At 36.3% G+C, this 25,143-nt stretch overlaps 1 protein-coding gene across 1 annotated transcript in view; it reads left to right on the top strand.

Annotated features, from left to right (window-relative positions):
* The window catches only part of creb5b (cAMP responsive element binding protein 5b), a 174,428-nt gene extending 161,039 nt beyond the window's left edge, over window positions 1-13,389 (top strand). Inside the window, exons 9-11 of the mRNA XM_056476159.1 lie at window positions 2,842-3,069; window positions 9,230-9,338; window positions 11,906-13,389. Coding sequence (XP_056332134.1) covers window positions 2,842-3,069; window positions 9,230-9,338; window positions 11,906-12,030 — 462 coding nt within the window. The 3' untranslated portion in view covers window positions 12,031-13,389. The remainder of the gene's footprint in view (window positions 1-2,841; window positions 3,070-9,229; window positions 9,339-11,905) is intronic.
* Window positions 13,390-25,143: the final 11,754 nt, after the last annotated feature.

Here is a 25,143-nt window from a genome sequence, read left to right as displayed (position 1 = left end):
AGACAAAACAAACAGTACTTACAAATCTCAGTGGTCACAACTTAAACACATTCAAAAACTCTGCACTATACAACATATAAACGTTTCAACAAACACAAAGCAAGTGACCAAAACAAAATGGCCACCAAGGAAGTTGTGTCATGGCTTTTAAAACACTGTAGGCCAGTCAGGAACAAGCAATCAGCTGGAAGTGGCCAATCAGATGTGTTCTAGGCAAAGCAGAGAAACAGATGAGACAAGACAACCATAGGGTTATAACAACAGTTAAAATAAGATATAAACACTTTTTTACAGTAAATTAACATATTTAAACTTAAATATACGGGGTTAAAATGTCAACATACGGCGACGCGGTGGCGCAGTGGGTAGCCCAATCGCCTCACAGCAAGGTTTCCCCCACAGTCCTAAGATTCTAAAATTGACCGTAGTATATGTGTGTGAATGAGTGTGTATGGGTGTTTCCCAGTGATGGGTTGCAGCTGGAAGGGCATCCGCTGCGTAAAACATATGCTGGATATGTTGGCAGTCCATTCCTCTGTGGCGACCCCAGATTAATAAAGGGACTAAGCCGAAAAGAAAATGAATGAATAAATGAAACTGTCAACATTCAAAAAGGGGTAGTTCACCCCCCAAAAATTTTATTTCCTCACCATTTACTCATACTCAAGTGAATTTCTTTATACAAAACTAAATATTCTATATAATGTTGCAAACCAGAAGTCATTAACATCGCACACATCATATCTTTTGGTGCATGCACTCACAAATAGGCAGTAGCTATGTTTCAATCCAAAAATGCGAATTAACTTTATGCGCAAAACTGGAATATGGCATAAAAGGCGTGCGAATTCCATCCAACGAGTCCAACGAGTCAAAGAGAACAAAATCGTCACTTCCTGATTAACTGGCGTCAAATATTAACAGGAATTTGCTGCGGTAGGAGAAGCTGCGTCAATCTTTTACTTATTTAATAAATGACTTGCGCCTCAGAAGACGATGGCGACACGCAATGAACGCATAGTGGCGATTAAAGGCGTGAGATGCGGAGACAGTTCTGGAGGTCATTAATAATATAGTAGCACTAATACTGAGATGGTTAAGGCATTTTAGAATGACCACAACAACATTTTAGATGTTTTACAATGCAGTCAGCCTGCTGGTTTGTCCATTCACACACATTTTTATCATCACATCATCTCAAATAACAAAATCACATGACTTTTTTTAATGGGCATTCTGGAATTTATTCGGTAAAAGTGTATCCATCATAATTTATGCGCAGCTTTTCTGATCGAATAAAAGTTTAATGCAAAAATATAGGTGGATGGAAACTTAGCTATTGACACAACTACTAAACACCATTATTGTAACACAGGACACTATCATGTAATAAACATGATAATGGCAACATTCATTCATTCATTATTTATCAGAAGTACACTCTCACATTCACGTTCACACACATACACTATGGCCAATTTAGTTTCATTCAATTCGCCTATAGTGCATGTCTTTGGACTGTGGGGGAAACCAGAGCACCTGAAGAAAACGCAAGCAAACACTGTCCCAGCTGGGACTCAAATCAGCAACCTTCTTGCGATGAGGCAACAGTGCTAACCACTGAGCCACCATGCCACCCCGTAATAGCAACATAGCAATGTCAAACAAAAAATTTAGAGAATTCTGGGAAAGCCAATGTGTTGTTATTCACCATATATTGTAAGGAAACTTAGAGCCATATCATACACCAGACACAATAAGGCGCAAAATAGACTGCGCAATTGACCAGCTAAAAGCAGGTCTAAAGTCCAGCGCAGAGCGCATGAGTTGTGTACCTTAAAAGCTTACACATTGTTTAATACATGAGAATGTACAGCAATACACAAATATCTTTACAAATGAAAAAGAGTTAAATATAAAAAAAAATATTATTATTTTCTACATAAAGATCTTCATCTCGGGGGGCTTTTTCAGTTTATTCATGACAATTTGCTTTTGTATAATGTTATTATTATTAACAGTATTATATGAATATTTATACTTGTTTTAATAAAAAGATTGGACGTATCCGTCACTATATGGGGCATAAGAATAGAATGTGTGATTGGATATAACTCTGAACTGAATTTAGAAATAGTTTTGAAACAAAACTTTGCGCTTAACAAACAAAATTAAATATGTAGTCTAATGGATGCCTTCAGTGGAGTGCGTACAACACCGTTTCCTTATGCATGAAAGTAAAGCAGTAAAGAGTAAAAGTAAAGAGAAAGAGAAAGTATTGAGGCTGAATGGAGGAGGCTCGTTCTTTATACTAGTGCAGATTGTTTGTTTAACTGTTTTCTCGCTAGTGAAGCATTCAGTTTTTCTACTTACAAAGTCTGCCATGTAAATAGCAAATGCACCATGGGAGATGACTCTGAGTGGTTTAATACACATTATACTTGAAACACACCCATAACTAATTAAGAGAATAAGCACAGCCCTGTTAGACCATGCGCCATTTGTCCGTCCTTAAAATAGCAAAAGTGGATTCGGATACATCCTTAATGCTTTTGTGCCCTGTGCTTTAGACTTTGCGCCTAGATCATTAAACTAGAGCTCTTAGTGTTAACCAGGTAACATATTTTTACTGTAGCACTTTTACTGTTAAAATTACAGCCATTTTTTTGCAGTGTGAAATGTGTCCTACACTTACTTGTAAAATCAGAATGTAGTGGGGAGAATGTAATGACCTTTTGTTGTCCCGTGTTTCTGTAATGAGCATGTCTTGTTGCTGAATACCTTAGTAAGTTGCTTTGGACAAAAGCATCTGCTAAATGACTGGATGTAAATGTTTTACAGTTATCCCCAGCTGCTCAGCAAATGCAGCCTACACAGACGCTTCATTCCCCACCGCCCAGCGGAGGTCGTCGCAGACGTGTCGTGGATGAAGACCCCGATGAGCGCAGACGGAAGTTTCTTGAGAGGAATCGTGCAGCCGCCACACGCTGCAGACAGAAGCGGAAAGTCTGGGTGATGTCGCTAGAGAAGAAAGCTGAGGAGCTCACCCAAACCAACATGCAGTTGCAGGTCAGAATCACTCACTCGCGTACTTCTCCTCAGCTCAAGGCCTCTGTTCTTAAGCGTTAAAGCGTACTTGACTCTGGAACACACACTGAGATGTATTTGACGCGGGGCTTTATATTTCACTCGGTATTAGCTTACTCTAGACCACAGAAGCTCATAAACAGCCTTCGTTTGACAGCTGAAGCTACTGTAGATGGAGAGCAGACGGGGACGGCTGTGAGGAGGGAAGGGTCAATGGGTTATTGAGGTCTACAGAGTAACCAGAGCACAGCCAGCTGCAGATGAATGTGTGGTTTGTAGGCTAGTAAAACCTCCGAGCATCACGGCACATCTCATCTATGAGAGGTTTCCATTTGAACACATCCATTCGGGCTCTAAATGGTCCTTGCGTTTGCGTAGAGGTTTACCTGAAAGATTAATGGCATGTAGGACTATTTTTGGAGGATGTGTTGAGTAGATCCTGCACCAGTCTAAACTCTACCCGATCAAGTTGGTTTTCAGGTAGTTTAGCTGGTCGGCCAGATGGTCTACCAGATGACACCTGTTTAAAGCCAGACAATCACGTCAGCCCAGCCATTTTAGGTTAGTTTGAGGTTGTTGTTTTTTTTGTTTGCAGTAAGTTGGTTTCCCCGTCACGTCACATCATTTAACCAGAGTAACCTGTCTTGTGTATGGTTTAATGGTTGCAATTAGTTTGAACCTTTTAATTTACATTTTTTTACCACTGGGCAACATCGCCCTCTTATCAAAAGTTCCTACTAGGGAACTTTTCTGTGGAGAGTCACACTTTTTGGTAGCCTGTCCCTGTCCAGAGATGTTCTTGTAAATGTCTCTGTTTACAGCATGTTCAAAACACTTAGCAGATGCCTTGCTAAAAGCTAATAATTCAACATATTGCTGGTGGCTACAAGAGGAAACCTGTAGTAGTCTTTATTTTCAGCAACAAAGGGCGATGTTAGCTGCGTTAATGACTTAAGACAGGCATACTATACATGGTGTGAATTCTGACGGTTGGAAGACTGTCCATATACACGTCACAATTGAGTTTATGTAAAAATTGCTAGGACACAGTCATGTACGACCTGATTTTATGACCTGGTGAAGCAATTCCGTGGCAAAAACAAGGAGATATATTCAGCTGCAGACCAGTGGTGTAGTCGGGGCTCTACGCACAGATACTGCGTATGCCTACTTTTTTCCATGAACTGTTTGGGTATTATGACTTATAAGGAGCAATTAATCCATATACTCGTTTTGCTAATTACACTTCCCTAATTTATGTGTATTTGCATCCCCTTTAACTGTATACTAAATGTTACTGTTCCCCGTCCTCAACCGCCCTCCTCCGCCGTCCGCTGTTCACTTTCTTCCGCGACTCCCCAACCCTCCTCACTTTCGTCCGCGACAAATCCACCCCGCCCTTCACTTTTGTCCGTGACACCCCTCCGCCATCCAACGCCCTGCCATCTCAACCCCCGCTCTCTACACCCTCGGGTAACATGTTCCGGGACCTCGCCATTCACAAATTAAGCACTGAATGTTCCCATTTTAACTGCATATCAGAGTGACATCAGAGTGAAAGGTCATGTGTTGTATCGTATTAAAAATTATTTCTTATTATGACTTAGGCCTATTATGATAGTGAAATATGCAAATTTGCTTGTACGTTTTTTATATGTTTATGTTTATGCCACTTTGAATTTAAAAAGGGGCAGTTTTATTTAATACATGGAAAAAATACTTGAGTATAGGCTAGTATTTGAGTTTTTGAAGAAGTGTGCTTTGCTTTTGTTGATTTAATATATATATTTATTATGTTATATCAATTATAACAATATTAAAAATGATAAAAAGTATTCTTAACAACATACAATACTTGATAAAGCTGTCTTGAAATGTGATATTTTTTGTACAGTATTAAAATAAATACTTGTGTTTTTTTGTTTTTTTATTAATAGGCTCATTTTACAAGTCCCTTTAGAGTTAAACAGTTGGCTTTTACCTAGATTTTACCACAGGTTTTATACTCATCAAATCTCTGAGTCTGCTGGGGACATTATTAGCCAAGCATAAGTCAATTAATAGGATTAGACTAATAGCATCTCGCTTTAAAATTAAAATATTTTTGACTTTTTAATGGATAGTTCACCCAAAAAATGAATATTGTCATAATTTACTCAACCTTTACTTGTTCCAAACCATTTTATCGTTTTTATTCTGTTTAACACAAAAAAGATTTTTTGAAGAAAGCTGGAAACCTGTAATCATTGACTTACATAGTTTTTTCTTTTTTCTTGAACTATTATTAAAGTTCAGAGATATAACTTATCTCAGGAGTATCCCTAAATGAGACTGTCAAAGTAAAACATTAACATGAAAATCTTAATAGAGGCATAAACACATTAAGGGTGTTTATTTGCTGAAATTTGTATTAAATCAGTTTTATTTGTATTGTGCAAAGTATTTTTGTAAAATTGTTGTGCATGTTATATACATTGAAAAGAGGAAAAACAATAAATCATTGTATGAATGTTGTAATGTTAAAATAATTTTCTGTTAAAAGTTGTGAAGGTCATGTGACCATCAGGAAGAACGCAGCATCTAATTTCTCACAGGACGCGTTCTGTGTTCTTACGATCTTCCGAGTTCGTTCTTCCGAGGTAACCTGGCAAGACCGCTCTCCACGAGAACGCAAGTCCGTTGTCTGCATTCTTGGAATTGAGAAACAGCCAGGATCTAAGCAGAGGCGAACCATATATGGTTAATGGATCAGTCTTCTTGTATTTTTCCTTGTTTAACGACGACTAACTTCCTAGGAGCATTATCACCTACTGTATTTCACAAATATGGTCAAAACTGTCCTGTGAACGGTTTAGGGTTTCCCATTTCAGTCATTATTTTATTGTCATATCACAACTAGTTTTAACATCTGTGAAGTTTTAGTACTCGTATTATTTAAATACAAATAAGTTAAAACACTAATGACTATTATTTGATCAAGCAAATAAATACTATTCAGTCGCTGGAGTAAAATATTAATATAGCATCATACATTTTTATTACATATAAAGATGTATTATAGCCTGTACATATTAACTTGCTAATATTTCATTCATTCATTCATTCATTCATTTTCTTTTCAGCTTAGTCCCTTTATTAATCTGAGGTCGCCACAATGGAATGAACCACCAACTTAACCAGCATATGTTTTACGCAGTAGATGATCCATCTTAACTGTATATTAACTATTCAGTTTTGACTAGTATGCATACCAGCTGGCACTAGTACATATTTTTATGTACTAGTAGTTAATCATTAGGTACTAGTACTTATTCATCAGATACTAGTATCTATTCAATAGATATAGTACTTGCTATTTAGATACTAGTACACTCAAAAAATATCTATATATTTTTTTTGCTTGTTCAAACTACTTATTTAAAATAAGCTGAATCAATACAATGTAAAAATTATTGAGATTTCATTGGGACAACTTAATTTTTTATGTTCAATCCACACACATTTGTTAAAAGTGTTAAGGTAACTTAGCCGATTTGTGTTGGGACAACATGAATGAATTGTGTGGAACCCTGCATTTTTTACAGTGTACTTATTACTTATACACTAGTAGTTATGAAATAGAAACTAAAACTCATTTAAAGGATACTAGTACATATTTATTAAACACTAATACTTGTTCGAAATGTTACTAGTAAAATAGTTACTAGTAATTTTACTAGTAAAAAGTTTAATTGTACTCTACTCTTCCATTTAGACTAGTCATAACAGAAGACAAGTAAAAAAGCAGAACTGACTGATAACTGTAATAGAACTGAGAACTGTAATAGTTATAAGATATACTAGTGTCTAATAAATGAATACTAGTTCTAAAGGAATACCTAATAGTATCTATTTAATAGTTACTAGTATCTAGTGAATTAATACCAGTATTTATTTAATAGGTACAAGTATCTATTAAAGAGATACTATCTAATGATTGAGTCCTAGTACCTAATGAATAAGTACTAGTATCTAATACATAAGTACTAATGTCTATTAAATAATGAATTAATAAATTAATGGTTTAATTATCACCCTTAACAATAACATTGATTTCAATAGGAGATTAACTCTCCATTTATGTATAGTTAACTTGTGATCTGAGACATTTAGCCAGGACAGACTACTGTGTGTAGTTTTAGATACGCGAGAATAATTTTTTAAATGTCAATTGTTTTAAATGTCATGTTTTTTTAAAAAACATGTTTGTTGAATAAAAAGTATATGTATACAGCTATATTTTGCTTTTTTTTTACCCATTATTTGAATTTTGTGGTAAGGAAATAATTATTTTGTTGGGGCAAGGGAAAAAAAAGTTAAATCTAAAACTTTTTAAAAAGTCATGTGAAATAAAATGAATTGCCATGCAACACTATAAAACCACAGCTCATTTGCTCATGCTCATTGAGCAAGGTCATACACAACACATAAAAAAGTAAAATGACACAAAAACTAAATCAAGTAATTTTAGCATCCCAAGTCAAATCTATGCATACTGTATATAAATATCATTTGCAAAATGGCAAGTGGCTAGTAACATTGGAAAACTACTAGCCACAGTGGCTGGTGATCAAAAAAGTTAATGTCAAGCCCTGGACATTAGTATGTCCAATGTAAAGTATTGACAGTTTTTTTTTTACAATGGAAGTCTATGGGACTGTTGCTAGGGTGCTGTAAGTGGTTGCTAGGGTGTGGCTAGTTAGTTGAAATGTCATCAGTGATTTGCAAATTGGTAGTTTGAGTTAAATGAGCCCAAACTTAAGTTTGTATAGCGGTCTGGCACAAAGTTATGAGATCACGAAGTTTGGTCCAATCTTAAGTCAATGGGACTTTTCGGAAATTTCTGGGTCAGTTTTCAGAAAACCATTAGTCGGATCAGTTGAAAAAGATATAGCAACCCGAATCAGAGCATCTTGGAGGTTTGGAGTTAGTTTGGTTTTTGTAGCTTGAACGGTTTAGGAGGAGATGCATTCAGAAATTAGTCTCAGAAGAAGACGGAAGAAGAATAATACGTTTATGTAGTATAACAGTATGTTGGCTTTCTCAAGCCACAACAAAAATGAAAAACTTTGTGTTATTACATTCCATTAAAATTGCTTCAGCTTAAGGTTTATCTGATTAACATAAAATGTTTTAATTTAAAAATATATATTTGATACTGTAAAAAAAAAAATGCTGAAACACTGAGATATAATTTCACCCAGCCCTTGTTACAAGCAACAATAGAGTAAAAACATGTTGAATGTGTTTGTTTTTCTTTGTTATTGCATAGTTTGACGAGGTGGGACAGAATGCTCATAGACACCCTGACACTCCCATAGTCCCACTGTTCAGGCTTGTTTAGCCTTTCCAGAAATATTCACCCCACAGTCACAAACATGGTACCTGTCAAAGCGGGGATTCTTCTCCACCAAGCATCCCTGACACGCTGCCATGTTTTGATATCACTTCTGCTTAATCGCTTAATCAAATTTGAGAACTCGGTGTGATCAGACACTCGTGTTTCCCACAACAGTAATTGCAGAGAATTCACCGCCTGTTCATTATGAGGTTTTCTAATGAGACCCAGACTTGTCTGGCCTTTAATTCCGTGTGTCTGCTGGGAGGTTTGATGCGAAGCTGCCAATACATCCACCAGAGACTTTTTTTCCGACATGTTTGTCATAATTACGTTAAGTACGGTATGGTTTATGGCAAAAAAGAACATCATAAACATGTGTGCCTTTGTTTAGATTTGTTTGCATTGTGAGGAACCATAGGGGCTAACTGTCACAAAAGCGGTTTCCCAAACAAGGCTCAAACTTAATCTTAAACTCTGAAGGCATTTCAATTGACAATAACTCTTAAGCAGTCAAATCCAGGCCGGTCTTTATCCAGGAAACTTGCGCTATTATGAAATATGCATGTTTTTTATCTGGGAAATAATGAGGGACATTTAGTTTTGATTAACTTGAGTTGCTACGAGAAAGGAAAAAAATGTTTTGTTTTATGCCTGTAGCAATAGTGTATGATTGGATACTTCACTAGCAGCATGTTATTGAATTCCTGTAAACACAGAGGGATTTTGGTGAGTGTTTCATATTATCTTTGTGTTTGTTGGCAGAACGAGGTCACCATGTTGAAGAACGAGGTGACACAACTGAAACAGCTTTTACTGACACACAAGGACTGTCCCATCACCACCATGCAGAAAGAGTCTCAAGGTTACCTCAGTGAGTACTGTCACGCACCCACATGACCAGAGGTAATGTTATGTAATAACGGATATATATTGTTTGAAGCACACACCCACTCATATATTGTACTGTAGATACTTGTGAAAGCACAGTCATTTTCTGTCACTGGCAAACCTGTTGCCTTAGCAGATTTTTTTTTGTGGCAATTGCCTTCTTTTTTGTTGTTAATGCCTTCAGTTAATGTACGCTTGCTGTCTTTCTAAAAATTAATTGACATTTTTTGAACATTTGAATATTGATATTACTGCAGTGTGGCATCTTCACATTATTGTTTAGTCATCTCGTAGAATTGACGAAAGGATGGATGGATGGATGGATGGACAGTGGATGAGTGGATGGATGGGCAGAAAGACTTATAGAGAGATTTGATTGGATTAACAGATAGAAAAACATGAATGTAGAAAGATGAAAGTTTGGATGAACAGATAAACATGGATGGATGGATAGATGGATGGATGGATGGATGGATGGATGGATGGATGGATGGATGGATGGATGGGCAGAAAGACTTGGGAGAAATGTGATTGAAGGACCAGAGAAAAACATGGATGGACAGACAGATGGATGTTTGAATGGACAGATAAACATAGGAATGGATGGATGGATGGATGGGCAGAAAGACTTATAGAGAGATATGATTGGAGGAATAGAAAATGGATGGGTGGATGGATGGATGGATTTATGGGCATATGGATGGATGGATGGGTGGGTGGGTGGATAAATGGATGGATGAATGAATTGATGGATGATGGATGGATGGATGGATGGATGGATTGATGGATGGATGGATGGATGGATGGATGAATGGATGGATGGATGGATGGGCAGAAAGACTTATAGAGAGATTTAATTGGATAAACAGATATAAAAACTTGAACGTACAGAGAGATGAATATTTGGATGAACAGATAAACATGGATGGATGGATGCATATATGGACAGAGAGATGGATGGATGGATGGATGGATGGATGGATGGTTGGACGGACAGACTTATAGAGTAATGTGATTGGAGGAACAGAAAATGGATGGACAGATGGTCAGATGGATGGATGGATGATCAGATAAACACATGAATAAATGAACAAATAGAAGAAAAGATGGATGGATGGATGGATGGATGGATGGATGGATGGGCAGAAAGACTTATAGAGAGATTTGATTGCATTAACAGACAGAAAAACATGAATTTAGAGAGATGAAAATTTGGATGAACAGATAAACATGGATGGATGGATGGATGGATGGATGGATGGATGGATGGATGGATGGATGGATAGGCAGAAAAACTTGTGAGAAATGCGATTGAAAGTCCAGAGAAAAAGATAGATAGACAGACAGAAGGATGTTTGAATGGATAGATAAACATATGGATGGATGGATGGATGGGCAGAAAGACTTATAGAGAGGTGATTTGAGGAACAAAATGGACGGATGGATGGACGAATATATGGGTAGATAGACATATGGATGGATGGATGGATGGATGGATGGATGAATATATGGACAGATGGATAGATGGATGGATGGATGGATGGATGGGTGGGTGGATAAAAGGAAGGATGAATGAATTGATGGATGGATGGATGGATGGATGGATGGATGGGCAGAAAGACTTATAAAGAGATGTGATAGAAGAAACAGAGAAAAACATAGATGGATGGATCTTTGGATGGACAGATAAACATATGGATGGATGGATGGATGGATGGATGGATGGATGGATGGATGGATGGATGGATGGGTGGATGGATGGATGGTTGGACAGACTTATAGAGAGATGTGATTGGACGAACTTATAGAAAGATGTGATTGGCGGACGGATGGATAGATGAATGGATGGATGCATATATAGACAGGCAGATGAGGGGATGAATGAATTGATAGATGGGTGGATGGATGGGCAGAAAGACTTATAGAGAGATTTGATTGGAAAAACAAATAGAAAAACATGAATATACAGAGAGATGAATATTTGGATGAACAGATAAACATGGATGGATGGATTCATATATGGACAGATGGATGGATGATCAGATAAACAAACATGGATAAATGAACAGATAAAATAAATGATAGATAGATGGATGGAAATTCAGATGAAACAAATATTGATGCACAGATGGATAGACAGATCGGTGGCTGCATGGATAGAAAAGTAGAAATTTAGATGAATAGATGGACAGATAGATGGAAGGATAAACATATACATGGATGGATGTATGTATGTATGGATGGATGGATGGACAAACAGACAAGGCAGATCAACAGAAAATGGATATATGGATAGATCCGTCTTATGTCCATCTGTCCATCTGTACAGATAGACTTAGATAAATGAACAGATGGATAAATGGACAGAGAGGCATATGGATGGGCAGATGGATGGAAGGACAGATGAATGAATTGATAGATAGAAAGTTGGATAGGCATATGAATATATGTTTGGACAAATAGACAAACATGTATAGATGGACAGAATGCCAGATGGATATGGACAGCTGAAAACATACAGACATATTAATTTCTGCTCTTGCCCTGCAGGTCCAGAAAGCAGTCCGGCAGGAAGTCCCACTCCTGTAACTCAACAGCAAGTCATCCAGCACAACACCATCACCACCTCCAGCACGGCACCCAATCACTGCACAGATATCAACCCCATCCACTAGAGACTTCACCCTTGACGCTGGACATCCCGACTGCAAGCTCTGGACAGACACACACCTCTGTGACTCTGTGGCAGCTTTTATTTCTGTTAGTAATTTGTAAACGTAAACTGAGTACCATTTTGTTTATTTCTTTGTGTTTTCTGTTACCATTCAAGTCCGCTTAAAAAAAGGGAGTCGGCGTAATTCTTCAGGCACCATCCCGCTTGTCAAGAACATCAGGGATGGGTTGTTGTGGAAACACAGCCGCTACATCTGTTCCTGGACTACTACTGGACCACTGCCTTTACAAAATTCAGACAGCTGGACAGCTTTTGCCCTGAATTGTCCATTGCCAAAAGATGCTGTCTTTTCCTCTGTTTATTGCTAGAACAATTACTCTCACATTCCCTGTTTTTATCTAACTGGAAAGGATAAATGAGGAAGGTCAGTCTCCATTAGGAACTCCTAATGAAAGTAATCTGAAGCAATACGAATCCCTGACATGCTCAGCAATCTGATTGCCTTCACTTGCTCACTGAGGCCAGAATGTAGATCAGATTAAGTTCGCCCTTTTAGCTCCTGTCATTTCTGATATGGTGTCAAAAAGTTATCTTCTTAAAACATATCGGCTTTATCTTCTAAGCTGGTACAGATCACGTAAATGGAATGCGTTTATCAAGCTGACACAGGCTCATGTGAGCGTATGCCCTGCTTAACATGTGCGGGATTTCGGAGTGTTTCCAGAGTTGTGAGATCACAGCTGCAATTGTGTTGCACCAGGAAGACGTCTCACTTGGCGTTAATGTTTAAATCTTTCAGAAGATACCATCAGCTGTTTCCTTTTAAGCTGGTGTGACTTCCAGTGCTCATCTGTTTTTAGTGGTGGATCATTTCGGTATCTGTTTCAGATCTAAAACAGAGTGGACTAAGTTTTACGCACATCTTTTAATACATTCTTTTGTATGATACATGCTCATACGTGGGCCTTCTAACCACGTCCAAAACACTCCTTAAGTGCATCTAATCTTGCAGCAGAAGAATGCCATGGAAAACTTTTGGAAGGTTTTTGCTTTACCTGAGGCTATGGAAAACTTCCACTGGAGCCAAATGCATTGTAATGTGTTACTTAAAATTAGCTTTCGCTTTGGCTCAAAGTATTGTTTAGGTCTTCCTCAAGCATTATGACTGTGAGATCAATTTAATTGAACAGGATTTAATGTGATAGTAATGGTTTGTGTGGTGCTTTCAGTCATGAGGTATCCTTGACATGGACCCAATATGAATATACCCAGCAGGCACACAACATCATAAGACGTTATTATTAGGCTAAATTTAGATCATGATGTCAGGTGACCAAAATTCACTGTCTAGCCAGCATCTAAGGACAACGTTATTATTATTATATTATATATTATTATATATTATTACGTTGATATTTGGTTGATTTTAGGTTGTGTTGGAAAGTGATCAAAATCCAACGTCTGATAGATGTCATAGTGGTAACGTCCACACAATGTCAAGGTCTAACTTGATTAGACATTGATATTTGGTTGATTTTAGGTTGGACATTGGACATTCACATCAGCCTGACGTTGGGTTCTGACGTCAACCCGATTTTCATTTTTAAACAAAATCCAATGTCCCCACGATGTTGAGGTACAACGTCAATATGACGTCATGTTGATGTCCTGTGCCTGCAGGGTAGTCCCTACTAAAGAGCATCGATAAATGTGCTGTTTAATTGGAGATGTCGAAGGGGCTGTTCACAAAGATTGTGCTTATGCATTTATAAAACACAAAATGAACTGTCAAAGGCTTGGAAAAGAAATTGATTTCTTAAGACATGTTTTTAAAACAACTTCTTACAAGTTGGCACTGAGCAACGCTCAAATGCGTCCATGCTGTGTGCTAAAAGATCCTTCTAAAACTGCTCCCGTTGAGTATTTAGACAGCAGTGAATTTAATCTATCTAACATTGATTTTGAATTTGTTATGTCACCAGAAACGTCCCAGTACTTTTCTTGTGCCAATGCTTAAACTTCTGTAAACAATTAACTGATTCACAATCTTGTGATTGAGATTCACCTTTTGCCGAGTTCAGACTGCACGATTTTCAAAGTAGCCACAAATATTTTCACACTTAATGACCATCTGGGGTAGCATTTCGTCTGTGCTGTGTTTACACTCTAGGGTGGATTGGGGACGGGGTTTCACACTGTAGATACCCATACTAGTGGATACTGCTCTCTCTTTGGCTGTAGGTAATCGCCGAAGTTATTTTCAATCAGAACTCATTTCACATGGCATGATCTGAATCGCAGACAGCTCCATATATTTAGCATGTCAAATATCTCACAGGTGTCAGCAACTCATCTGTGATTCTCTCAGATCCCATCTATGACCTATTTCCCTGTGATTCCAGACATGTCAACGATTTCTCAAAACTTGTCAGTGAGGCTAAAATCATGCAGTTTGAACTTGGCATTACTTGAAAACACATTCTGTGTGAAACAGCCCTAGCAATGACATTCCAAAGTGGACTTTTTGCTTGCCATTTGTGTAATTGTAAGGGATGTGTGCACATGGTCCTATATACCTCATGAGTGTATGATGATGGACCGATGGGATGTTAGATGGCGGTTGTTTCTTTGAGACATTGAGTCCTTAATCCCTTTAAGGCTAAGGCTGTGACACACCAAACCAACCTTTAAAAAAAACAACCTAGTCATGTGTGTGTCTGAGCCAAAATGTTGTGTTTGAACAGACCACAAAGACCTCCAATGGCAGCACACAGACAACTATCACATTCTTTGTCTGTCTGAGAGAAAATACATGTTTACTTTACCAGTAGGTGGCGGTAGCATTTCTTTGTCATTTTAAAAGAAACCCAAATCCCAATCTGAATATGCAAGCCGAAACAAATCAGTTTTCTTATGACTTTGAATATGAATCCTATTGATCAGTTTTTACTTTCTTCCAGATGGCCATGTCATCATAAAACAATATGAGCATTTTGGAGCCTTCTTGACATCATTCTTTTGCTTTCATAATTGTTCTTCTTGTGCACTGCTTTCCTAAGCAGAACAACCAATCACAGTGATCAGTATGAGCAGCTGTTCGACACCGATCTATCATTTCACTTGGCCAAAAAAGCCACAAAGAGTGGATTTTGGGAACACACTGCAAAAACTGAGCTGATAGACACTTAGGCCGCATTTACACTGCACTGTTCAAGTGACTCAATTCAGATTTTTTTCTCTGATGTGGCACAGATCAGATATGGCCCATGTACGCGTAAGCACATGGATTCCGATTTACTCAAATCAGATTCAGGCCTTGTTCAGATGTGGCAATTTATCCGATATGAATCCGATCTGTGTTCTTGTGTCTGCAGTGTAAGCAGGTAGATTGGATTTTCACCTATCATTGTGAGTCGCTCATCATTAAAAACCATAGCGAATGATGTCAAGTCTGACACTTTCATTTCAGAACTTACTTCAGCAGAGTCCCAAACATTAAATCTCATACACGAGGACTAAAACCGATTTTATATTGTAATATAGCACAGGTATTTAAGCATGTTAATGAGAGCGAGAGAGCGCAATGTCTGCCACTTAACCACTATAAACTAATATAAAACTGTTGCATACATTACGTGCATAAATCCCGCCATAGACATTACATTAAGAAGCCTACTGGTTTAAAAAAAAAGCCTATATATCGAAAGAAGATGGACAAATGAGAACCTTTCAGTCATAAACTATAGTAAAACATCTTGTCAAAAGCTGCGAACAGATTACATACAGGAATAGAGAAAATAGCGCTCTTTCATCAGCTGTCCATCAGTGCCCGCTCTTTTTTTTTCTGGTCATTGCACCTTTGCCGTGTGCTGTGTAAATGCAGACGGTCGGATACGAGTCACTTTTAAAAGATGATGTAAGCAGTTCTTTAAAAAATCGGATACAGTCACAAAATCGGAATTGACCATCAAGATCTGCAGTGTAAATGCAGCCAATGTGATGGCTCAGTGTTGATGGATAGCCAATCATTGTCTTGCAGCAGGGGTGTCCGATTCTCCTCCTGGAGGGGCAATATCCTGCAGATATTATCACCAACCAGCTCCAAAATACTTGCCTTCTTGCAAGTCTTTGAGAGATTGTGATTAGTAGAGGCCCTCAGTGAAGAGCAGGAACTTGAATTTTCTTGAGTGGGACCTCCTCCTCAACCCCCCAGTAGGACCATAATCCCTTGTAATTTCACTAGCTGGGTTTCCATTACTCTGTGTTAATGCACATTTTGAAAGATTGCATGAGAAACCGATAACAAGTTTTTACGCTCACTTGAGGTAATTTTGAAGCAAATATTACACCTACGTGACTAACCAGCTGACTCCATTATGCTTGCCTTGTTTACTGTTGGTTGCTAGGCTACCAATACTACAATCAGCCACTCTAACAACTTGATTGAAACCTAATTCACATTATTTTTAAAAAGGTTCACTTCACATTAAGATGGAAACCCATCCGGATTGGTGTGTTACAGCATTCAGCCATGTTTGCTGCTTCAGCTGCAGCTAATGACTGAAATTGGACCGCTTTTGTTTATCTCCTCTGCAAAAAAAAAAAAAAAAAATGTAGCATTATACTTTTTCTACGCAGGTACTGATCTAGACTGACCTAAAAACTGCTTTCTAAATGTCACTATGTGCCTGAATGCGTCTTAAAAACTCATATAGGGAAGAATGTCAGTCTTTAGTAATACCTTGATATCATTGCATTTGTTTTCAATTCAGGTTAAAATGTAAGGCCTTGACGTTGTTTAGCTTTTTTGTACAGGCTAATTACTAGCATTTTAACGTGGACACTGTTTAGTTTTGGATTCATTTTGGTGTTAATGGACATTCTTAAACCAAGAAGCCTTGTGATGAGGACAAAGGCAAGCTGGATACGTGTAGGGTCACACGGAGAGACGCACCAAAATGTTCCCGCTCTGCCGAAAAAGGGCCTTTCTTCCAGCAGCTAAGCTCAGAACTCTGTTTCTTGTTTTTTCACAGTTTGTAGAGGATTTTTTGTCCCTCCTAAATGGAACATATTGATTCCCTTTGCCTTTCCTCGCAGCACTGTGTTTGGAATACGAGCGTGCAAAACAACCTCCACATTGTGAGGTGGAAATCTTGTAGCTGTCTAAGCACTTTGACCTCTGTGCGCAGCAGAGGATGGAATAGCCATATAATAGAAGACTCAGCGATTCCCAGTTCCCACACCAGCGAGAGCCAGTCACTGTCAACCTATGGAGCAACCAAACTTGTACGGACGAACTGGATTGGAACCTGGAATGGGTCATCTCAAAGAAGGACATGGTTTGAACCCCAAAGGCATGAGTTCAGTACAGTGCTCCTGTAGCTTTAAGACTTTAAATGGATAAACCCTTTAGATAAAAGCCTGTTTTTCACACTGTGAAATGGGTGACATCAAGGTCAACTGGAAACATGATTGTGCATTGTTGATGTTGTTGGACCTTTCAGTGGTTTTTCAGCATCTCCTTTAAAGGAAAGTTCACCCAAAAATGACTTATGCCATCATTTCCTCCTAATGTCAACTCAAACACATATGATTGTGTTTCTTCTGCGGACCACAAAAGAACATTTCAGCTAGTTTCATCTGAAAATCAGAATGCTCTAAAACATTCAAGCTCCCAAATGGCACATTTAAATCCTACATGGCATTCTTATAGTTTTGGGGACTTGCAATGGTTGCTAGGTTTGCAAAGCAGGCAGTTTCTTCAGGTCCCAATCTGAGGCGAGAGGAATCAAAGAAAGCAGTGCTCCCAAAACTTTGCTTTAGAATACTTTAAATAAACAACACAATCTCACGGTAGTTTCGTAACTTTTTAATTTAGTGGCTAATTTGTATGAGTACCAACAGTGTCATTCGGACAATTTAGATTTGCTCATCCCCCAATGATGGTTAGGTTTAGGTGTCACGGCTCTTTTTTAAAATCGGACATTTTTCGTACACAATTCGTATGAATTAGCCACTAAACTGACAAAATGTAACATAGTTACGTTTCCTTGTGAGATCAGGCTGGAATAAACCAATGAAGGATTTTGTATTTGACCAATGATCAAGGAAGTCATTTTTAGATTAATCTTATGCCACATTAATATGCTTTTTGGAGCTGGAAACATTTGGTTCCTGTTCATGCTAGGTATTAAGGTGCGTTTTTGTTGATCCAATTACAAGTGGACACCGTATGTGAACAAGGTGTGAAACAGGATTTCATTTTTTACTACATTCAGAGGTAGTCGAAAACCCATTTAACCAGATTGCTCTTGCAGCATGTGCTCACATGTGGTCGAATGCATACGAACAGCCGTTAAGGATCGCCTTCCGTCTGCCTATTACGGTCATTCATAAACGATTCATAATATACAGCTTTCTAAATGTTTTATTCCATAGTCCTTAATGAATTTTTTTTACTTAATTCTATTCAAAGCAACATTCAGGGACACGATTTAAGTCTTTGTATGATATATATCAGTCTTTTTAAGTGTTAGCCCCTTAACTAACAAAATGTAAAATAGTTACGTTTCCTCATTAGATCAGGCTGGAATAAACCAATGGAGCCATTTTGTATTTGACCAATGACCAAAGAAGTCATTTTTGGGTTCATTTCATGTCACATTAATGTGCTTTTTGGAGCCTGAAACATTTGGGTCCTGCTCACACATGGTATTAAGACTCGGATTTGTTGATCCAATTACAAGTGGACACCACATGTGAACAAGGTGTGAAACGAGATTTGCAGCAGCATGAGCCTACATGTGGTCGAACGCATACGGACAGCCATTAATGATCGCCTTCCGTCTGCCTATTAAGCTCATTCATAAACGATTCAGCTTTCTGAATGTTTTATTTCATAATTAAAGTCTTTAATGTGCTTTTTTATTTAATTCTATTCAAAGCAACATTCAGGGACATGATTTAAGTCTTGAAGTCTTTGTATGATATATATCAGTCTTTTTACATGTTAGCCCCTGAACTGACAAAATGTAAAATAGTTACGTTTCCTCATGAGATCAGGTTGGAATAAACCAATAGAGCCATTTTGTATTTGACCAATTACAAATGAAGTCATTTTTGGATTCATTTTATGCCACCTTGATGTATTTTTGGTGCTTGAAACATGTGGGTCCTGTTCACACATGGTATTAAGACACGGTTTTTGTTATCCAATTGCTAGTGGACAACGTATGTGAACAAGGTGTGAAACAGGATTTCATTTTCGACTTCAGAGGTAGTCGAAAACCCATTTAACCAGATTGCTCTTGCAGCATGAGCCTACTTGTGGTCAAATGCATACAAACAGCCGTTAAAGATCGCCTTCTGCCTGCCTATTAAGCTCATTCATAAGCGATTCATAATATACGACTTTCTGAATGATTTATTTCATAGTCAAAGTCTTTAATATTTTTATTCAATTTTATTCAAAGCAACATTCAAGGACATGATTTAAGCTTTTTTTCAAGTGATCAATTCCTGACCCTTTGCAAAACGATTTCATTCAGAGGTACTTTGATGTTCTAAAATATTTGTTAAACAATTTTATTAAAAACCAAAGGTGTATTCATATGTTCAAAATGTAAAACAGAATAAAGTGGTTGTTAGGAGGTGATTTGAAATCAATCAAACAAATTTGATTCATATTTGAGTCATATTTTCATGCCAACGCATTAAGCTGCCTATTCATAGAACTTGTTTAATTGATCTAACTTTTATTATGTTTCTTTTATATACAGTATAAAAACTGCACTAGCTGTCATAGTATTAGATTGAAAGATCAGAGAATGTCCCACAGTCGATTACTCATCAAAGAACTGGTCAAATGAGACACATTTAAATGCATCATGTGATTGGTAATGCATCTCCTTTGTCCACTTGTGATCAGATCAACAAAAACGCATCTTAATACAAGGTTTAAGCACCTTGGACTCTTGTATGAATTTTAAAACATTTTTGAAAGTGTTTGTTTGTTTTCCACAGAAGAAACAAAAATCATTTGGAAGAACATAAGATACAATTACCATTGTTTATCAAATTTTTTAAAGCCAAATAGAAATCCGCTTCATGCAAGTTTTGCAATTGTTTTGACCAGCAGAAATCTACTTCATTTGAAAAACGTCAATAGCGTAGCAATGTACAGCTGATTGATCGATATATGATTGACGATTTATATATTTTTTTTAAGTGAACTATCCCATTAAGTAATAAATATTTCTTTTCTTTTTTTGTGCATGTAGCATTGAAATGTGGCTTCAAATGGGATTCTGATGACCACAAAAGGTGTGAGTTTCTATGTTTTTGGATTGTGGGTTTGAAAGTTAACTGTGTATGCTTGTGTTTTCACTCCCAATGACATCTCAGACCCTAAATTATGATGTAATAATATGGTGGGAGGGACCAGCAGTTTGAATTTCCATGGAGCAGGCTAAAGCTGCATTGTATTTAATATCCTGCGTCTTTACATTTCAAAGCACGGTGATTAGAAACGCATCTACGCAGATCTATGTCATCTCCTACCCAAAAGAACATACATAAACACACTCAACTGGAAATATTTCACTTGTTTTTAGTGAGTAACACACATTAATCTCAAACTATTTGGCATCAGTCCTTGTTAAGATGGGTGGATGGATGTCTTTTGTAATAACATAACAGTATAAAATGGAGGGAGATTTGTTTGTTTCTTTGTTTGTTTGTGTGTGTGTGAGAGAGTGTCTTGTGTGCATTTTTTATTTTAGGTGGAGGACAATGAATACACATTAATAAAACTATAATGTATCATTGCGACTAAACTATAAATATTGTATAAATTCTCATTATTATTATTATTTTTTGTAATCTTGTTCCAGTAATGCAACCACCTTTCTTTTTGGAAGGAGAACATGTTTGGTACTTGTAAATAATGTTTGCCTAGCACTTGCAGCCCTTCAAATGTTTGCTTGTTCATGAAACGTTGCATTGTTTGTTATTGTTTGTTACGCGTAGGCTATTGAATTTGCGAATTCACACACGCTTGCATAACTTTTGTGTATTTCATATGTTTATTAATGCCTTGAACGGTTTGTGTTTATGCAAATGTACAGATGTGAGATCACAACAGCTATATTACAATATGAAAATAAAGCACTTGTTCTGTAACAAAGCCATGCTGATTTATGATTTTGTCGTTTGCTTAATTATAAAAAGATAGTCATTGTATATATTAGGTATATTTGTGTACATTTAAATACTACACACAATTACAGATTTGATCTTGATTGCTTTGATGCAGCCGTCAACTGAAACTCCACATTTTCAAGTTAACGCACAGGCCTAAACAGCAGCACTCGTGGTCTAAAGGACACATTTTGCTTGCAAAATGCTCCAACCGTGTCAAAACATTTAAAATATGCAACAAAAGCTCAATTTTACCTTCAAACAACACAACTTGCAAACAAGTATATAAGCTCTTTTAATCAATCATTACACATTGGACAACAAAATAAAGAACTCAGTGTGAATCAGTGCACATTGCTTGTCATTGTTGCCTATTGCCATGCTGTTTGTTGTCTTTCTATTTGGGCTGACAAATTTGCCTTTTTGCAAAGAATCAGATCCAGAATAAGAAACGCTTTGATCAAATTTATATTGAATTCATGACATTTTTTAAACTGTGGCTGAAAACTGAAATACAGTTAAAAAGCAAAACAGACAAAAATAATAAAATACTGTAAATATTAGAGAAAACACATGTAAACCAAAATACAGTCAAATCTATCAGAGTAGAAGACATAGCTGCTATTGACCTCTTCCATCCATGCTGGCAAAGAACAACACAGACCAGCCACCTTTTTTTTTTTTTTTTTTTTTTCAAACCAGTACTTCATAGTTATCTTGATAGTTTCTAATAGGTAACTAATAGGTAACCATAGCTAAAACATATAACGTTTAACGTTATATGTTTTATATATAACGTAACATATAACGTAACATATAACTAATAACGTTTTAACTGATTGAGAAGTGTTTTGCTAAATGGTGGGGAAAATGTGTCAACCCAATGAGAAAGAGTTTACACATTTGCAAGACATATCTTCTGCTCTGCTGGGATAGTGATGATGAAAATGGAGTGGATCCTAGTTTCTTCAAGCAGGTCAAAGCAAACAAGAAAAACTGTAAATAAAAATGTTGTGTGAGTGCGTGTGTGTGTGTGTGTGTACACTTGTAAAACCAGATAAGGTAACTCAATCTGTTTGAGAAAAACCAATTGCAACAAACTATTTAATCTCAAAAACTAATCCTAATGAGTACTGTGAACTTAATCCAAATTAATTTAATACCAAATTTGAGTACTATAAATTTATTTACTGTAAATGTATATTTATACACATATATTATTTATGTTTATATCATCAAACATTTTGACTATTAGTAATTTAAACATTTTAAGTTCAGTTATCAAACCGATAAGTTCAGTTAATAGAATGAATTGAGTCAAACAACTATATTCCGTAGCTACTTAAATAGTTTGGTATTGCTTCTAGAGTCAACACCCAAAAAACACCAAAAAATTCATTCATATCTCAATTGGTATGCGTTCTGTTTGATATAATCAGTTTATGGGTTATCATAACTTATTTATTAAGTCAAAGTAACTTTTTAAGTAATTATAAGTTAATCTAACATTTCATTTAGTGATTTTCGCTATTTTACATTGCGTGTATACACACACACACACAGTTGAAGTCAAAAAATTTTGCACTTAACAGAAAAAAACTTGTTATGACTTGCCTAATTACTCTAACTTGCCTAGTTAACCCGAATTAACTTATTATGCCTTTAAATGGCATCTTAAGCTGAATACTAGTATCATGAAAAACTGTCTAGTAAAATATTATGTATATCATAGCAAAGATAAAAGAAATCAGTTATTAGAAATTACTTATTAAAACTATTATGTTTAGGAATGTGGTGAAAAACAGCTTTGTGTTAAACATGAAATTGCCGTTTTGTATCTTAAATGTAATTTATTCCTGGTGACTGCAATCATTCTAATATGTCTATTTTTTGTGTTCTTTTTTTTCTAACTATTTGTTGGCCACTTTAGACAATATTATACATCAAAAAAACCAAACAAACCAAAAAGATTACAGTATTTCTTTTTTCTTTGAGATTTTATACATTTCATATTCTTATAATTAAAAATTCGGGTTTGAATGCAGCGAATCTGAAGACAGGTATAGATATATATTTACATTTGATTATTTAATGTTATAGGGACCCCTGGTGGACAGATTTGTCCAAGACAAAATATATGACGGATATCCACATTCCATCAAATCAGTGAAAACGCTTTCTTTGAGATTTTTGTAATGCATGTTCGTTTTGTGTATATTTGTTTATGGGATTTCTGGACAAATTTGTGTGTTTAGATTTTTGGAGTAAATAAATATATAGTATTTTATATTCGGGAGTATATATTCGTTCAATATTTCGATCCATTACGAGTTCAGTATATTTCAGACATCTTCGGTTTTATTTAAAACCTGGATAAACAGAGTGAAATAATGAATGCAGAATTCCGCATTTAAATGCGAATAAAATTTAATATGTAAATATGTGTTCTAAAATAAATTCAAATGAAAGTGGGATTCTGATTTATTTGCCATTGGTTATTGAATATCATTTTAAATAGAATTAATGATTTAGTATCTACCAAATTTACATTACAATAATGACCCATCTAACATATAAGAATAATTTCAAAACACATTTATACAAAAGTTTAAGAGAGGGTCAATGGATAAAATATAGGCTATTTTTATTATTTAATGGCTCATACTGTAGAAGCATATATTGTTTAATGGCCTATCTGTTATTAGCAGGTTTTTCAATTTAAGGGTTAATAGTAAATCCACTGAATATCTGTCGTACAGACTACATAATTTAGCAACTGATAAACAATGATTTGTTGATAATGTCATGCTAATATGCCAAAGGATGACAAGCAGATGACTTTGATAAGGATTTGACTGTGATGACATTAAAAGCTAAGAAACCAGATCTTTTTTAGGTAACAAAGTAACACAAAGTTACTAAAAGCTTTAAATCAACTACAGAAAAATAACTATGTTTTATATTTATAATTAGCATTTATATATTTATAATACTTATGATTAAGCCATGTCATTTACAAAATCCATGTCCCCATGAGAACGATTTAAAAATGTAAATCTTTCACGATGAAGCCTCACTTATTGACAGAATCATATATTTCATCACGTAGACATGTTTCTGGTTGATTGGGAAGTTGTGACAATCAGAATTAAGGGATGCATTTACAGTTTGTGTCAAATTTAGGCTTACAGTTAGGGTTGTGTGCTTAAACGTGATTGTTATCCAACTATTTTTCCTCTTTGAGTTTGGAAATAATTTAGAGTTAGGGTTGAGTTTATGAATAGGGATTAGGCATGGATTACATTTTCGAACAAAAATGACGTTCCGGGATCAAACATGTTATTCTGGGATTGCATCCTAATTTGCAAAAAAATAAATAAATAAATCACACCCACATTGTAACTGCCAGCTGCCGCCCTCTGCTGGGAAACGATGGAAATTGTCAAAATGGACGAGGAAACAATTCAGGCAAACTTTTGCGACACGTTTATTCAACGTAAATGTCGCTCATTCTGAATTGTGATTCAGTTCATTTTATAATGACAAATTTAACATAAATAGCCTGTGTGGTTCCGTCCCGATGAGAGCACATAATATTTTTGCTAGTTATTTTGCAGGATTATTTAGCTTAAAGGGCACTTTAAAGGTTCACCTATGGTTATTTAGGGCAACTAGGCAAGTCATTGGACAACAATGGTTTGTTCTGCAGCCAATTAAGAAAAATAATAACGTTGAAATTAAAAATTATATATTAAAAAAATTAAAAATAAAACTGCTTTTATTCCAGCCAAACTACAAGAATGATAATTAATATTCCAGAAAAAGAAAAATAAAACTGTGAAAAATAACTTGAAAATTTAAGCAAATTTTTGCTCATAAATTTGCCTTAAAATTGTGGATTTGCATGTATCTTTTG

Source organism: Danio aesculapii, chromosome 16 (assembly GCF_903798145.1).
Source record: "Danio aesculapii chromosome 16, fDanAes4.1, whole genome shotgun sequence".
Classification (NCBI taxonomy): domain Eukaryota; kingdom Metazoa; phylum Chordata; class Actinopteri; order Cypriniformes; family Danionidae; genus Danio; species Danio aesculapii.
Note: the sequence above shows the minus strand (reverse complement) of the source record. Positions and strands in the feature narration are given on the sequence as shown.